This window comes from Ahaetulla prasina, chromosome 4, assembly GCF_028640845.1.
Source record: "Ahaetulla prasina isolate Xishuangbanna chromosome 4, ASM2864084v1, whole genome shotgun sequence".
NCBI lineage: Eukaryota > Metazoa > Chordata > Lepidosauria > Squamata > Colubridae > Ahaetulla > Ahaetulla prasina.
The window spans coordinates 19,410,302-19,428,471 of NC_080542.1; the positions used below are offsets into that span (position 1 = coordinate 19,410,302).

Sequence of the window (18,170 nt, forward strand, 5' to 3'; positions counted from 1 at the left end):
CCAGGAGATTATGGGTTCAGCCTTAGCCATGAACGCTGGCTGAGTTATTTGAGCCAATAACTGGGTATGTCTAGTTTAATGAAAAGAAGGACTAGGAGAGACATGATAGCAGTATTCCAATATCTCAGGGGCTGCCACAAAGAAGAGGGAGTCAAACTATTCTCCAAAGCACCTGAGGGTAGAACAAGAAGCAATGGGTGGAAACTGATCAAGGAAAGAAGCAACTTTTAACTAAGGAGAAATTTCCTGACAGTTAGAACAATTAATAAGTGGAACGACTTGCCTGCAGAAGTTGTGAAAGCTCCAACACTGGAAATTTTTTAATCAGGAGACTTTGAGTTCCAGTCCTGCTTTAGCCATGAAAACAGGGGTGAAATGCTCCTGGTTCTGACCGTATCTCGCGATCCAGTAGCGATCATGGCCGGTGGTTCAGTGATCCGGTAGCGATGGCAGAGCGAAGCTCCGCCCGCCCCCCCCCGGGTGTCATTACTTCCTGGTTTTAACCAGGAAATAATGTGTTTTTTACCTTCTGCGCATGCGCAGGTTTTGCGCGTGCGCAGAAGGTCTGCACACACATGTGACAGGGCATGTGCACTTCTGAACAGGTAAGGAAGGTAAATAGATTTCACCCCTGCATGAAAGCCAGCTGGGTGACTTTGGGCCAATCATCAGGAGACTGTGGGTTCTAATCCTGACTTAACTATGAAAGCTGGCTGAGTGATTTGGACCAATAATGAGGAGACTTTGAGTTCCAGTCCCATCTTAACCATGAAGGCCAGCTGGGTGTCTCTGGGCCAATCATCAAGAGACTGTGAGTTCTAGTCCTGCCTTGAGCATGAAAATCAGCTAGATGACTTTGAGCCAATCACCAGGAGGCAGTGAATTCTAGTTTCACCTTAGCCATGAAAGCCAGCTGGGCGATTTGGAGGCCAGTCACTCTCAGACCAGAACATCAAGCTGAGGCAATTAAGCCAGTTAGTCAATTCCTGTTGCAACCAATGGATCACCACTTGCTTGACCTGAAAAAAAAGTAAAAATGTGAGAAAGAAAGAACAATCAGGAGAAAAAACTCTGCTCTCTTGTATCAGACAGGAGTCTCTTCATGTAGGGTCAAAGTCGAAATTGCCAACCATTTAGTATCTGCATCACAATAGGCCTAAAAAACAGGCAGAGTTCCAACCAGGGGTGAAATCCAGCAGGTTCTGGCAGGTTCTGGAGAACCGGTAGGGGAAATTTTGAGTAGTTCAGAGAACCCGCAAGTACCACCGCTGGCTGTCCCCAGAGTGAGGAGGGAATGGGGATTTTAATAATAATAATAATATAATAATATTTTAATTTATAGACCGCCCTTCTCCCGAAGGACTCAGGGTGGTGAACAGCCAGTTAAAATACAAAGCAAATCCATACAATAATTAAAAAACTACCCCTAAAAAACTTATTCAATTGGCAAGACTAAAATACAATTACACCCTATAAAATCACTAAAATTTAAAACCCCAATAAAACCATTTAAAAGTTTTTAAAAGTTAAGCCAGTCCAGCAAGATGAAACAAATAGGTTTTAAGTTCGCAGCGAAAGGTCCTAAGGTCGGGTAGTTGTCGAAGTCCAGGGGGAAGCTTGTTCCACAGGGTAGGAGCCTCCACAGAGAAGGCCCTCCCCCTGGGGACCGCCAGCCGACATTGTTTGGCAGACGGCACCCTGAGGAGACCCTCTCTGTGAGAACGCACTGGTCGTTGGGAGATTGAAGCCGGCAGAAGACGATCCCGTAAGTATCCCGGTCCTAAGCCATGAAGCGCTTTAAAGGTCGTCACCAATATCTTGAAGCGCACCCGGAAGACCACAGGTAGCCAGTGCAGTCTGCGCAGGATAGGTGTTACGTGGGAGCTCCATGATGCTCCCTCAATAACCCACGCAGCTGCATTCTGAACTAACTGGAGTCTCCGAGTGCTCTTCAAGGGGAGCCCCATGTAGAGAGCATTGCAATAGTCCAAGCGAGAAGTAACGAGAGCATGAGTGACCGTGCATAGGGCATCCCGGTCCAGGAAGGGACGCAACTGGCGGATCAGGTGAACCTGATAAAAAGCTCTCCTGGAGATGGTCGTCAAATGATCTTCAAAGGACAACCGACCATCCAGGAGCATGCCCAAGTTGCGTACCTTCTCCATCGGGGCCAACGACTTGCCCCCGATAGACAGCCGCATCTGCAGCTGACTGTACCGAGGTGCCGGCATCCACAGCCACTCCGTCTTGGAGGGATTAAGTTTGAGCCTGTTCCTCCCCATCCAGACCCATACGGCTTCCAAACACCGGGACAGCACTTCGACAGCTTCGCTGGGGTGGCCCGGGGTGGAAAAGTACAGCTGAGTATCATCAGCGTACAGTTGGTATCTCACCCCAAAGCCACTGATGATCTCTCCCAGCGGCTTCATATAGATGTTGAACAGGAGGGGTGAGAGAATCGACCCCTGCGGCGCCCCACACAGGAGGCACTTCGGAGTCGATCTCTGCCCCCCTGTCAACACCGTCTGCGTCCGGTCAGAGAGGTAGGAGGAGAACCACCGATGAACGGTGCCTCCCACTCCCAACCCCTCTAACCGGCGCAGCAGGATACCATGGTCGATGGTATCAAAAGCCGCTGAGAGGTCTAATAGGACCAGGGCAGAGGAGTAATCCTTATCCCTGACCCTCCAGAGATCATCCACCAACGCGACCAAAGCCGTCTCAGTACTGTATCCAGGTCGGAAGCCGGACTGGAACGGGTCTAGATAGACAGTTTCATCCAGGTACTGGGGTAGCTGACATGCCACCGCACTCACTACAACCTTCGCCGTAAAGCGAAGGTTGGAGACTGGACGGTAATTACCTAAAACAGCTGGGTCCAGGGAAGGCTTCTTGAGGAGAGGTCTCACCACCGCCTCTTTCAAGGCAGTGGGAAAGACCCCCTCCCGCAAGGAAGCATTTGTAATCCCCTGGAGCCAGCCTCGTGTCACCTCCTGCGTGGCCAGCACCAGCCAGGAGGGGCACGGGTCCAGTAAACATGTGGTGGCATTCAACCTTCCCAGCAACCTGTCCATGTCCTCAGGAGTCACAGGATCAAAACTATCCCAAACAACCTCAACAAGATGGGCCTCGGAACTCTCGCTCGGATCTACCCAATTTTGATCCAATCCATCCCGAAGCTGAACGATTTTATCGTATAGATAACCGTTAAACTCCTCGGCACGCCCTGATAATGGGTCCCCCCGCCCCTCCTGTTGAAGGAGAGAGCGGGTCACCCGAAACAGGGCAGCCGGGCGGTTATCTGCCGACGCAATGAGGGAGGAAACGTACGAACGCTTTGCATCCCTCAATGCCACTAGGTAGGTCCTACTATAGGACCTAACTAGTGTCCGGTCAGTCTCAGAACGGCTGGATCTCCAGACACTCTCTAGGCGTCTTCTCCGGCGTTTCATCTCCCTCAGCTCCTCAGAGAACCAAGGAGCTGGTTGAGATCGACGCCGGGTCAGAGGCCGCAAAGGCACGACACGGTCCAAAGCTCCAGCCGCGGCCTGTTCCCAGGCCGCCACTAGTTCTTCAGTCATGTCATGGGCCAGGTTCTCGAGAAACGGCCCAAGCTCCGTCAGGAACCTCTCCGGGTCCATCAGGCGCCTGGGACGGAACCAACGCATTGGTTCCGTCTCCCTGCGGTGGTGCGTAGCGGTCTGAAAGTCCAGACAAAGAAGAGAATGATCTGACCATGACAAAGGCTCAATAACTAAATCATTTAAAACCAGATCATTCGCCCACTGGCGAGAGACAAAAATCAGATCTAGAATGCCACCCCCGAAGTGGGTAGGGCGGTCCACTAACTGAGTCAGGTCCATGGCCGTCATGGAAGCCATGAACTCCCGAGCCGTCGAGGATGCCACACCATTTTGCAATACCCTTCCCCAGGAGTGGAGAGGGAATGGGGATTTTACAGTATCCTTCCCCTGCCACACCCACCAAGCCACGCCCACAGAACCAGTAATAAAAAAATGGATTTCACCACCAGTTCCAACTATATTGTGAGGACCACTATCTTGACTTATCTTTTTACCATATCCTGGTAATCCCGGTATAATGTGCTGACTGGCTTCTGATTCCCATCCTCCTCCTCCTTATCTAGCATACTCTGTGTCTTTTTGGGTAAGGACTGTCCTGTAAATGCTCCAGATGGAAGCTGAGTTATGTTCTCAATCGGTTGGCTTTGTCGGAACTGAAATGGTGAAACAAATGTCTACGTTACTTCTAAGTTTCTGACGTTATTTGGGGTGAATGTTTGACTAAGGTGGACACAGGTGAACGGCATCTGAGCAAATACTTCAAAGTGAAGAAACCAAAAAGAAAACAAAAACCAAAAACCAAATGCAGTCTAGTACTATATCTATGGCACAATCCACCATTGCCCACAATCCTTTTCAGGATTATAGATAATCCTTCACTTACAACCATTCTTTTAATGATCATTGGAAGTTAACAATGGCTCTGAAAAAAGTGACCGCTTTTCACACTTATGACTATTAAAGCGTCCCCATAGTCACCTGATTAAAATCTGAAGACTTGGCAACTGACATGTATTTATGATGGTTGCAGTGTCCAAGGTCATGTGAGATCTTTTGCAACTTTCTGACAAACATAGTGAATGGGGAAGCCAGATTCACTTAACAACCATGCTACTAATTTAATAACTGCAGTGATTCACTTAACAACTATAGAGCAAAACTCACGTAACAACTTGTCTTGCTTAACCACAGAATTTTGGGGCTCAGTGATAAGTCAAGAACTACCTGCATAATTTTTATTTATTTCTATGGTTTTCATGTTACTCAGTTTCAAAATCAGAATCTATTTTCACTAACTGGTTCAATCTGATCTCATCTTCATTAGCTGTAAAACTCAAAAGCAGTATAGGTAGCACTTGAGTTATGACCATAATGGAAACTGCAGAGTTATAGATTGTAAAGGTTGTAAAAACAGGGCAGTCACATGATTGACCTGAATGTATAAGTTTTTTTGTGGTGATTGTTAAATGAACATCTTGGTCATTAAGCAAACCAATGGTTTGTTATGGGAACAGTTTTGCCAAAATCCAGTACTAAAAGCCGATTTTCAGCAAAACTGGTATAAAATGCAGTCATATGACCATGGGACACTGCAAACAGCTGTAAATGCAGCCCAGCTTCCAGGTCACATGACCATGGGGCCCCCAAGCATCATAACTTCAAATCCAGGTGATTAGCCCCCAGGTAACTTTAAACAGTTGCAAGTAACTGGTTGTAAGTTGAGGACTCCCTATAGGTATTCCTGTGTTTTTGGTTCTAAAGTAACTCCTTAGATGGGAATATTGTCTATATTTTCCCCCAATGACACAGTTGCAAAATGAATTGAAATGTTACGTTTGTAGCAGCTTATTATATAGGCTACCCAAAATCTAACCCTGAATGCCCTGAATGCTGGTTTTCATATTATTGATCCATTGAGTGATTGATTTGATTTATATGGCCTCCCGTCTCACACAAGCAACTCTGGGTGACAGAGTTACAAACACCGAAACAATGCCAAACAATAAAGAGAATGAAAATATACGCCCAACAAGAACAAAACTAACACAATGGCAGCTGGTGATAACCATCAGCAGTTAATCAATAGTATCTCACTGGCTCATCTAACCTCCCAACCACATGCCTGGGAGGACAGCCAGGTCTTAAGGCTCTTCAAACACCCATGAAGGTTAGGGACAACCTAATCATGGATGAAATGGACAGGCAGACTCAGCAATAGAGAAAACTCACTTCCTTGGTCTTAGAAGATGGCACTCTTTAAGACCGAGGTCTTCAGACTTGCAACTTTAAGACCTGTGGATTTCAATTCCCAGAATTCTCCAGCCAGCTATGCTAGGAGTTGAAGTCCACAAGTCTTAAAGCTGCCAAGTTTGAAGACCTCTGCTTTAAGAGATGGAGCATGACTCTCCTGCTGGGCTGTTGGATAATCAGAGAAAGGGGTCCCTCAAATTTTCTGGCTCCCTATTTTGAAGGTTTTTACAGAGGGCCACCAGGAACTTGAATTGTACCTGTATGGTTCTTATTTGGTTTTCCTTTTTATTACCATCCATTATACCAGGGGTCTCCAACCTTGGTCCCTTTAAGACTTGTGGACTTCAACTCCCAGAGTTCCTAAGCCAGCTTTGCTGGCTGAGGGACTCTGGGAGTTGAAGTCCACGAATCTTAAAGGGACCAAGGTTGGAGACCCCTGCATTATACTGATTGGGAATATCAGCATAAAAATCCAGTAAATATTGTAAATTGCAGCGCAGACATTTGGCGCTGAATGGACAAATCCAGCTGTTGAAAAGAACAGTTCTTGGCTTCCATAGCTGCACATTTAAACTACTTAACAGTCCAAGGTCAATGGTTTTCTCCCAGGTATCAGAAGAGCCATATCACGGTTGAGAGTTTTCTTCACTTTCTATCTTTGGAACTGATTCTGTCCAGAATGACATCTGCAATGGGATTGCTTAAAGGAGGGGTGTCAAACTCAAGGTGCAGGGGCCGGATCCGGCCGGCGGGGTGCTTAGATCTGGCGCGCAAGGTGCTTAGATCTGGCCACCCTGGAAACAATAAAGGACCAGCCTGTGGTACCTCTGCCAGCAAAAATGGAGCTCAGGAGGGCCGCATGCGGCATTCCTAAGCTCTGTTTTTGCTGGCACAGGATTGCAGGAGGCTGTCGCAGCTGAAAATGGAGCTTGGGAGCCCATTTCGCTGGCAGAGTGCTCAGGCCAACACAGGTGTCCCCGACATGAATGACGTTGAGCTGGCCACACACCCCCTGCCCCACTCATTGAGGTCAAACACAACCCTGATGTGGTCCTCAGTGACATCGAGTTTGACACCCCTAGCTTAAAGCTTCAAAAACCAATAAAAATATATTTTTTCACAGGCCCTCTGAAGTTGCTTTGAAAAAAATCTATTAATTTGAATCAATAGATATTATGGTTGTACATCCTGGGTCTTTTACTTTAGAGCAGGGGTAGTCAACCTTTTTATACCTACCACCCACTTTTATATCTCTGTTAGTAGTAAAATTTTCTAACCGCCTACCGGTTCGGGGGGAGATGCGCGAGCTATTCTGGGACGAGGCTCTTTTGTCTGCGGTCGCACTAGAGCGCCATTTAGTTTCACTTACGTAATGTGAACTAAACTTATGCACGGGTGATACAAATAGCATATTTTCAGAAATTTAAATTGTCATGGGGAATTTTATGAAAACCTAATGAAAATGTTTTTAAATAATGCTATGAAATTTTTTTAAAAAGTCAATTAAATTTTTAAAAAAGTGCTTATCGGACAAGCTCCTACTGCCTACCATGAAAGCTGTAACGCCCACTAGTGGGCGGTAGAGACCAGGTTGACTACCACTGCTTTAGCGGCTTCTTATGTTATATAGTCGTGCTATAATGTTAGCATCATGTTAGCATTGTTGTTTACTCTCTGTCTCTATTCTGCATAATTCTAAGCGCAAGATTACACAATGTAAGCCACCCTGAGTCTTCGGAGAAGGGCGGGATATAAATGTAAATAATAAAAAAAAAGATAAGTAACATTACTATTAGTAGTATATATTTATGCCAGGTTTTGTTTAGGAGCTCAAGGTATCATAGTGTTCCTTTCCTTATATTTTCCAAATAGTATAACACTGCGAAGTAGGTTGCGGCACAAAGTTGTCCCATTAATTTAAAGAGTATGGGTTATTATAAAGAAAATGACCACTAATCCACTATCATTAATATTGCACAGGGAGTCCAAGACATATAGCCCATTATGATTGTATATTTAATGGACATACAATGGGTCGGACATGCAATTTTACAACCTTTTTTTGCAGCAGTTGTTAAGCGAATGCCGCGTTGATGGTTATTAAGTGAATCAATAATTTGCTATGGGCGCAGTTTTGCCAAAACCCAGAAATCTTGGTTTTTAGCAAAACTGTTGTAAAATGAGGTCAATACAACATCCATTTTGTCATGTGATTTATATTCAGATGGTTGAAAACTGACTCACATTTATGACAGCTGCAGTGTCCTAGTGTTATACGATCACCTTTTGCAACCTTCTGACAAGCATAGTCAATGGAGAAACCATATTCACTTAACAACAGTATTACTAATTTAACAACTACATCGATTCAGGTAACAAATGTGCCAAGAAAAGTTCTCTAAGTGAGAAATTTGTTAAGTGAGTTTTTCTCACTTTGTTGTTGTTGTTAGTTGCGAAGTCGTGTCCAACCCATCGCGACCCAATGGACAACATTCCTCCAGGCCTTCCTGTCCTCCACCATCCTCTGGAGTCTATTTAAACTCATGCTGACTGCTTCAATGACTCCATCCAGCCACCTCATTCTCTGTCGTCCCTTTCTTCTTTTGCCATCAATCTTTCCCAGCATTAGGTTCTTCTGCAGTGAGTCCTTCCTTTTCATTAGGTGGCCAAAGTATTTCAGTTTCATCTTCAGGATCTGGCCTTCTAAAGAGCAGTCAGGGTTGATCTCCTCTAGGACTGACTTGTTTGTTCGCCTTGCAGTCCAAGGGACTCACAGGAGTCTTCTCCAGCACCAGAGTTCAAAGGCCTCAATTCTTTGGTGCTCAGCCTTTCTTATGGTCCAGCCTTCACAGCCATACACTGCAACTGGGAAAATCATAGCCTTGACTATACGCACTTTTGTTGGCAGGGTGATGTCTCTGCTTTTTAGTACGCTGTCTAGATTTGCCATAGCTTTCCTCCCCAGGAGCAAGCGTTTTTAAATTTCTTGGCTGCAGTCCCATCTGCGGTATCTTGGAGCCCAGGAAAATAAAATCTGTCACTACCTCCATTTCTTCCCCATCTATCTGCCAGGAATTGAGAAGGTCAGATGCCATGATTTTAGTTTTCTTAATGTTGAGTTTCAAGCCAACTTTTGCACTCTCCTCCTTCACCCGTATCAAGAGGCTCTTTAGTTCCTCTTCGCTTTCTGCCATTAGAGTGGTATCATCTGCCTATCTGAGGTTGTTGATATTTCTCCCGGCAATCTTAATTCCAATTTTTGATTCATCTAGCCCCGCCTTTCTCATGATGTGCTCTGCATATAAGTTAAATAGACAGGGTGATAGTATACAGCCTTACTTATATTTATATATTTTATATTTATATTATAAATAATAATAATATATTTATTATTATTTATATATATTTATATTTATATTTCTCACTTATGCAATATAAATTTTGTGCTCAATTGAGGTTGCAAGTCGAGGACTACCTGTATTAATTTTTGCCTTGGGAAAACTCAGTATTTTATTTTTATTTTTTAAATGTACATACATCAGACTTTTAATCTGCCTCTAGATGCCAATTCTCCTTTTACTTTTCCATTCAAGTCATGCTTTCATAGCATGCTGTGATTAAAAAGAAGAAGCTGCATATTCATGGTGCTACTATGGATATATATAAGGGGCATGCATAAGCGCACAAAACGTGCCTACCGTTCCTGTCCTATTGTTTTCCTTTTCTTCTTCCTATATACATATATGCTTATACATCCTTATATTTACCCATATATGTGTGTATATATAATCTTTTTGTATGATACCTACATATATTGTTATGACAAAATAAATAAATAAATAAATATTTAAAGCAAGTTTTTCGCCAAGAATTGTTGCAGAAGGATCTAAGCAATCAGAAAGAGAGGAGTTGCACAAAATGCAGGATTTAACATTGTTTTAATCATATTTGCCTCTTTTAAATGTTAACTTTCATATACTATTTTTAATCTTTTGAAGTATTTTATTGTACACTGCCCAGTATTCCTTTGTGAAGGAAATGATGGGCCCTTCCAAATTGCAATAAATAAAATGAAATGAAAATATATTAAAAAAGAAAACTTAGGCAGTACATTGTTCAAAGTTAAATTTTAATAAAAGACAATTTGATTAATAAAAGACAATGTAGTCTTCTAACATTTGGCTATAAAGATCAAGTGTTTGTTTCTTTTCTGACAGAGCATTGGAACACCCATTTCAGCTGACACCTATAAAATGGGACCTGGGGCCAAAAATTGCAATATTAAGTGCTCCTATTAAACGTGCTAACCAACCAGTTATCCCTGTTCTCTGAAAATGAGATCATACAAGTTCACAGACCATAAGAAAGCTTTTTTCCTGTTAGGATAGCTTTTGATTGCTTTAAGGTGCCTTCTATCCTACCTCATCTCACATCATTTAAATCAGTGGTATCCAACCGTGTCAACTTTAAGACTTGTGGTCTTGGTTGGTTGGCTGCGGAATTCTGGGAGTTGGAATCCACAAGTCTTAAAGTTGCCACGGTTGGACACCCTTGATTTAAAGATTTTTCTTGCTTCCTGCTTTTAAAATAAACAAGTATTTGGCTAGCAGAGAAGCAATTCCTTTGGTCCTATCTTTTTAGGCCATTATAGAACTAAACATTTTCTTTCCCAATGTTACTTAACCATTTGTTTTTTCTCTAGGTAAATTTAACTAGGGCAAGTTCTCCCAAGTTTGGATCCTAGTCACATACAGGCTTATTGTCCTGTTGATATAAAAATAAAAGAAAGCAATGCATTAAATGAAATAACTACAGGTATTCAGGTAGTCCTTGACTTAAAACCATTTGTTTAGTGACTATTCAAAGTTACAATGGCATTGGGGAAAAAATGACTGTGACCGTTTTTCACACTTACAGCTATGATTACATGATCAAAATTTGGACTTTGGTAACTGGTTCATATTTTTGATTGGTGCTTTGTCCAAGGGTTACGTGATCAATTTTTGCGACTTTCTGACAAGCAAAGTCAGTGGGGAAGCCACATGCACTTAACAACTATGTTACTAACTTAACAAGTGCAGTGATTCATTTAATAACCGTGGCAAGAAAGGCCATAAAATGGGGCAAAACTCATTTGACAATGTCCTGCTTAGCAACAGAATTTTTAGGTTCAATTGTGGCCGTAAGTCAAGAGCTACCTGTATATTTAAAATTATCTGGGCCTTGGCAAATTCCCAGCTGCATTACTTTGGTGCGTGGTCCATGAGATTTATCTCTGTAGATTAGTTAGACATTCCTGTTTATTTAAAACAAAGCTTGCGTGGTTAATCATTGAGGCTCAGCAAACACCAGCAAGTCATTTTGAAATGACTGAATTAGCTAGTTGGGATCACCTTCTCTTCACAGCTCAATCTGAAGTGCTTTGGAGCCTTAAAATCTTTCACAACTTGCTCCCCAATGCCTCTAAATCAGAGTTTTCTGACTTTGGCAATTTTAAGGCATGTGGATTTTAACTCCCAGAATTCCCCAGCCAACATGTTTTGCCACAGTTGGGAAATTCATTTGATCAAGATTTTAAGATTTTCTTTTCCGGGTTCCTCTATTGGGAAAAAACCATGAACCCAAACAACTGTTTTATCAGAAACTCCCAGCTAAAGAATACTCCTCCTGAGAACTATACCCAGAATTATTTTCATGCTGCTTTGGCAATGACGCGGAAATCAGTTTATTTTAATTTGGCCTTAATTTGCTTTATCCAGCTTATTGTTAATGCTATTTTTCCATTTTGTTTTAGTTCTGATTGGCATTTATCTTTGCTGGCAGTTGCTCTGAGAACAAAAATAAAGTTTTAGAGAAATAAACATTTGAATATGACTCTCCATCAGTTCTAAGATAATGTAATGTATAAGCTTTAGGGTAAACTGCAGAGCACGTAATAATCTACTGGTATTTTTCTTCCCTCCTCCCACCCCCTCCCAATCAGTGTACCTGGGTTTTGCTGACCTGTTTGGGCACCTAACTGCAAACCCCTCTTTTGGGGTAGCCAAAATGCAGGGCCGTTCACACCAAATTAAATAAATAATAACATGTAGTTGTTTTCTTTCTAGCCACACAACTCCACAGCCCAATGGCAGCAACCAGTCAGCTTTCTGATCTGGGCCACAAAGAATCTGGATGACTACTGGCCAGCAGCAGAGACAGAAAACCCTTAGCATTTTTGCCTTCACCTACAAATGTCTTCAAAGAAAAAACAGGTCCAGTTGCCTCCTGAAAAAAAACATGACCTGGATGACTGAGAATCTCTACAGACTTTTATCTATACAATTTGGAATGAACACCCTTTGAATGGCATGGGAGTAGAATGGATTGCCAAAGAAAAATTGCAGACTAAAGGAACCAGGAACACTACTTGGGTGACCCTGAGGACACAGATAAACCTCCAAGTGCTTTAAGGACCCTCTAAAACAGGGCTGTCAAACTCGTGGCCCGTGGCCCAGATGCATCACATGCTGGCCATGCCCATGGTTTAGTGAAGGGGAAAAAAGTCCTGATATGTCACAGGACGCTGCCATGATGATGCAAGTTTGACACTCCTGCTCTAAAAGGATGCAAATGACCAGCTCTCTGCAAGGAATATAAATCCTTCCATTCTGTACTATCCTGTCAGAGCTGAAGAAGCCTCCTGGATGAGGAGCAAAATGTCCTGAAAGAAAAAACAAAAAAATCCAGTTGCCTCCTGAAAAAAACACCTTTGAGACAACCATGACCTGGAGACTCCATCTACAAAGTTGTGGGAAGAGATATCTATCACATCAAAGCCCCAGTATACCAGTCCTCTTAGAATTGCTAAACAAGTTGGCATCTGGTTAAAACAGCTGTTGCGTGAAAACATCAGGGCTGCACTGTAGTCTTAATATGGAAAAAAAATCCCTAAAGGGCAATTTCTGTATTGTTTCCGTATTATTGCTCTAATCAAGGCATATCCATAGGATTGCCGGAGTTTCGCCGGACTCAAGCAAGCCCTTGCCTTTTAAGAGCCCAGGTGGCACATTCTCCTAGACCAGGGCTCTCCAACCTTGACTTGTCTTAAAAGTTGCCAAGATTGGAGACCCCTGTCCTAGACCTAGTCTATCATCATTCCTAATCCTCTGCCAACCTGAGATGCTCAGAAGGAAGGCCCCTATTTAGAGAATGCCAGAAGACTACAGCCCCCAGCATGCCTTGCTCCTTTTCCACCTCCACTCTCTGATTGGCTGGGGTGCCTGTTCGAACGCCCGCAGGCCGGCCAATGGGAAACGGCCTAGTGTCCCAGGGCCAGGCTGGAAGAAGCAGCATTGGCTCCAGCGGTCAGTGTCCTCGCCTCGTGGCCGACGGCAGGATGACGGTGCCCAGGTGGGAGCGCGCAGCCCGGGTGCTGCTCTGCGCGGCGGGGCTGGCGCTCTCTATTTACGCGTGGCACGTGGAGACATCCAAGGAGCGCGACGCCGCCTACCGGGCTATGTGCGACATCAGCGCCGACATCAGCTGCTCCCGGGTCTTTACCTCCAGGTCGGTGGTGCCCCACCCCACCCGCACCAGCTCCGATCCAGCGGATCCCAAGGCTTCTCCGCCCTCTAAGCTTGCATCTCCTAAGCTCGGGTTCCTTTAAGTGGAAGGGGCTGGGGTGCGGGGGGGCTGCGGGTCTCCGAGGAGGGTTCGTATTGAGGAAGCGCGCAGAAAACCCGAGGACTTCCCTCTAGGTTTCTCCCATTTCCAGGTTGAGACGTTTATTCCGGACAGGAGACCACCAGGAGATCCAGGATCTGCAGGAATTCAAAGAGTCTGGATGTTGCAATATTCCTGCGCGCCTGGGAGGTGGTTAGGGCCAGGACGCTTTCAGAGCCGAGCTTGGGTTTTGGACATCCTGTAATTTTCCTAGCAAAAATCCGGAAGTGGCTGGTCTTTTGCTTCCTTTAAGGAGTTTTTCTGCCCTCCCAATGGAGCCTGCAGCCCTCGGGTCCTCTGATGGCCTCCTGCTCGTGTACTGCATGAACCTGGCCTTGTCTTAGCCCAGGAAAAGCCAGTGGGGTTCTGCTGTTGGGGAAACTGGCAGCGCAGCGGTTCCCCATTGTAGGTTTACCAAGAACAGGATCAAAATGCCATCCCAGCACATTTGATATTATAGAGCTGCCTAATGTCTCTTGTGATCTGGGCTTTCGGTCTTCTTTCACTACAGATAGCTTTTGACTTACAACCATTACTTTATTGGCCGTTTAAGGTTACAAAAGCACTGAAAAAAAGTTATTTATGACCAGTTTTCACACTTACGACCGTTGCAGCATCCCTGTGGTTGTGTGATCACAATTTGTGGACATAAATGTATTTATTAGGACAGTTGTATTGTCCTGGGTCATGTGATCACTGTTTATAACTTTCCCAGCCAGCTTCCAACAAGCAAAGTCAGTGGGGGAAGATTTGTTTAATGCCTGTATGGTTCACTTAAGATTTGTCTAACAACTGTGGGTAAAAAAGGGATGTAAAATAGTGCATAACTCGTGTAGCAACTGACCTGCTTGGTATCAAAAATTTTGAGCTCAATTGTACTCCTGAGCAAAGAATTACCTGTACAGAAAAAAAGATTCAGAATTACCCAATGTTTAGGTTTCATTCTCCCTGGGATAATGTTCTGTTATCAGCTGCAAGGGAGAATTTGTATTTTTTAATCATTTGTAAAAATAAAAGCAAGATGCAAATAAATAAAAATTCTCTATGCAAATGAAAAGGACAGCCCTTCTGTTCAGAAAAAGTTAATTATGGAGAAAGCTAGTTTTATCCGAGGCTGGAATAGAACCAAACTATTTGATATTGTGGTTCCTATTTCCCCTGTTTTGTCTCTTCATCCACGTTGTGTTTGTAAGTAAATCTGTGGCTCCTGGCCCAGGACTCGCTTCTCCACAATTTAGCTGAAATGCCCTTGTCATTTTGGTCTCTGGCTGCAATATAATTCCCAAGAAATTTGGGGAGAAGGGGGAAGAGAGACAGTCTTTCCCATCAGAACCAGCATTTGAGCTGTGATGTGAACTCCTATCTTCCAGTACCACTGAAGAAGACTTGATTGATTTTTGGATGACTTTGCCTCTCAATTCCCAGTGAGAGATGAGTGTCTTCTGGAGGCCAAGAGAGAAAAGATCTGAAAAGGAGTTGGCAGAGTTTCTTATCGTTTTGCAAATATTGCATGAGCTGCACTGATTGCCAGTTGATTTCTGGATGCAATACATGGTGCTGGTTTAAAGCCTTTGCGTAGCAAAGGGCCTGGTTAACTAAACCTTGGCAACTTTAAGCCTGGAGGACATAGCTTGGCTGTGGAATTGTGGGAGTTGAAGTCCACCAGGCTTAAAGTTGCCAAGGTTGGAGATCCCTGACCTATGGGACTGTTTTTCTTTAGTTATCTCTGCTTCTCTGGATCAGTTCAGCAGGTCGAGTGAGCTTTGGGGCTTGCCAATTAAATAATGTCATTTTTTTGACCCAGGAAATGGGCCTAGGCTGTGGGCAGTTCCTGCCCTCTAGACCAATTTCCCAACAGCAGTTTATGGAGCTTCCAGCCTGATGGCATTCTGGAAATTATAGAAAACTCCCAGGCCTTGGGGTCAGAGGGACTGGGAAGCCCCCTTTTTATTTTTACTGTGTTTTTGGTTTTCATACTTCGATCTTCTGGTTCATTGTTTAATTTTTCATTTAATAAGTTGGGTTTTTGTTATACGTTTTTTAGAATCGTGGGAGTTGATCAGCCTGTAAAACAAAATAAAATATGAGGCAAGGGAGGGGCAGAGTCATACCTTCACCCCATTCAAGCATTCACCATCTTTCTGTAATTTGTCCAAAGTAAGCTTGTTTAAACATGGTCATTTGCAGAACTCTCTTAACAGCATTATGGATCCCAGGCAAAGCACTGTACTGGAGCCCCTACAACAACTACTCACAGGAATAAAAATGTAAATTTAAACATATATTTAAAATTAAACATATTTATTTTATTGGCATTTCCCATAAAATCGGTGTTGAAACATTAAAAACATGCTGTGCAGCAACAATTAATCAACATGATAAACATTTGAACAATACAGGAGGCTTGAAAAACACAATAATACTCAGTAAGCCATACAGTTGCTGTTTTTATATGATACAAGGCGCATGGAAAGGTTAACATACACAGATTAGTATGGGGCCCCTATCCTCGTGGGGCCCACGGGCAAATGCCCATCAGGCCAATGCGTTAAGACAGCCTGATCATTTGTGCCTTGAGTGAGAAAGCTGGGCTGGTTTGTTCAGTGAGGCAGTCTGCTTGTTTTCTTGCCTGTCCATGGTATTCTCAGAAATCTTTTCCCATGACAAAGTTGAGAAGCATCAATACAATTCTTGACTCTCAACCATTTGTTTAGTGACTGTTCAAAGTTACAATCGCCCTAGAAAAACTGACTTACAACCGGTACAAGGCAGAAACTGAGGGCAGAGTCAAGAGAGGAATTAGCCTGGAGGTTTTGTTCCCACAGACGTTCCCACAAACAACCCAAGTCCCACCCTCCTTAAATTCCATTAAGTCTTACCTAGCACCAATTTAGTGCCGACTGTTAGTTGATTAGATGCTTGTATACAGACATAAGCTATATGTCAGTTTAACAAGAATGTATTTTTTTTTAATTTACATTTATATCCCGCCCTTCTCCAAAGACTCAGGGCGGCTTACACTATGTTAGCAATAGTCTTCATTCTATTTGTATATTTATATACAAAGTCAACTTATTGACCCCAACAATCTGGGTCCTCATTTTACCTCCCTTATAAAGGATGGAAGGCTGAGTCAACCTTGGGCCTAGTGGGACTAGAACCTGCAGTAATTGCAGGCAGCTGCTGTTAATAACAGACTGCATTAGCAGTCTGAGCCACAGAGGCCCCATGTATTGTGTGTGCTCCTGATTCTTTACACACTTAACAACTGTCTTTAGCCTCTCCAAGCTCAAGTGATCAAAATCCAGGCGCTTGGTGAGCAGCATGTATTTAGGATGGTGGCAACGTCCCAGGATCATGTAATCACCATTTACAATCTTCTTGCCCAGCTTCCAACATGCAACATCAATGAGGGAAGCAGATTTGCTTAATGACTGCATGATACTTAATAACTACAATGATTCACTTTACAGCCATAGCAAAAACAATCATAGAATCAGGCATGACCCACCTAACAACCATCTTGCTTAACAACAGAATTTCTGGTCCCAGTCACAATCATAACTCAAAGACTACTCGTACTCTTTTTCTCCTGTTGCTTCAAAGCCCAATTTCTCTTCTGTCAAGTATTTCACACAAAAATTGTTGAATGCATCTCTTTCAGGACTGTGTTATTTTTCAATTTCTCCATCTAGCTTCAGGCTGAGATTGCTTGGCATTCCAAGTCCCAACCTCTGCTTATTGCCGCTGTAGTCATTACCCAGCATTATTTCTTCCAGGTGGGGTCGTGGTTTTGGCTTGGTGGCAGACCTTCTGGGACCTCACAGCCTCTTCAATCAGCCAAACAGCATTTTTGGGATTATTTTCTATATTTTGCAGATACTTCTGGGTGAGTAAGAGGCACAGAATGTGCAAGAGAAAGCATGACGGAGAGAGGACCATCCTTTTGTCCTCTTTAGATCCAGATTGCCTCACAATTCTGTCATTATTGGTTAGATGTATATCTTGTTTTTTCTCTCAGAGCTTAGAATGGCTTACATTGTGGGGTGGGTGGGTTTGTGAGCTAGGTTGCCATCACAAATGGTCATCCAAGCAGGTTTAGCTAGTGCAGTTTCTTCACATGGCTTACTAGCCAGCATTAATTTATTATCTTCTTTAGTGGAAGAAACCAGTTGGCTGATTTATCTTCAGGCTTGCTCAAATATTTATAATACAGGTAGTCCTCAACTTATGACCATAATTGAACTACAGTTGTAAGTCATGCTAGTCATTAAATAGATCACCATGTGACTAATTTTATAACCTCCTTTGTCGGGGTGGTTAAGAGAATCAATTTTAGCCAATAGGGTTGTTGTTGTTGTTTTGCCAGAAACTGGAATAAATGCCAGTTTTTGGCAAAAACATTGGAGATGTAAGTTAAGGACTGCCTGTATTACTCTTGCTTGTATCATGAACCTCAATAGAAGAGGATTTGGAATAGGAAGGGTGGGAAACAAATGAAAGATGATAAATACTGGATAAAGTTCCAAGTCTGCAGAAATGTAAAAAAGGAAAAATCTTTATTTTTTATTTTTTTTGCAGGACATGTGCTTTAGGTAAGAGATATGACACAGTGGTTGCACAAGAGTTGTA

The 18,170-nt window shown here is 43.4% G+C and overlaps 1 protein-coding gene across 1 annotated transcript in view; it reads left to right on the forward strand.

The window, feature by feature from the left end:
- The window catches only part of VKORC1 (vitamin K epoxide reductase complex subunit 1), an 88,289-nt gene that overhangs the window by 67,797 nt on the left and 2,322 nt on the right, over positions 1 to 18,170 (forward strand). Inside the window, exons 3-4 of the mRNA XM_058180275.1 lie at positions 11,942 to 13,382; positions 17,318 to 17,427. Coding sequence (XP_058036258.1) covers positions 13,123 to 13,382; positions 17,318 to 17,427 — 370 coding nt within the window. The 5' untranslated portion in view covers positions 11,942 to 13,122. The remainder of the gene's footprint in view (positions 1 to 11,941; positions 13,383 to 17,317; positions 17,428 to 18,170) is intronic.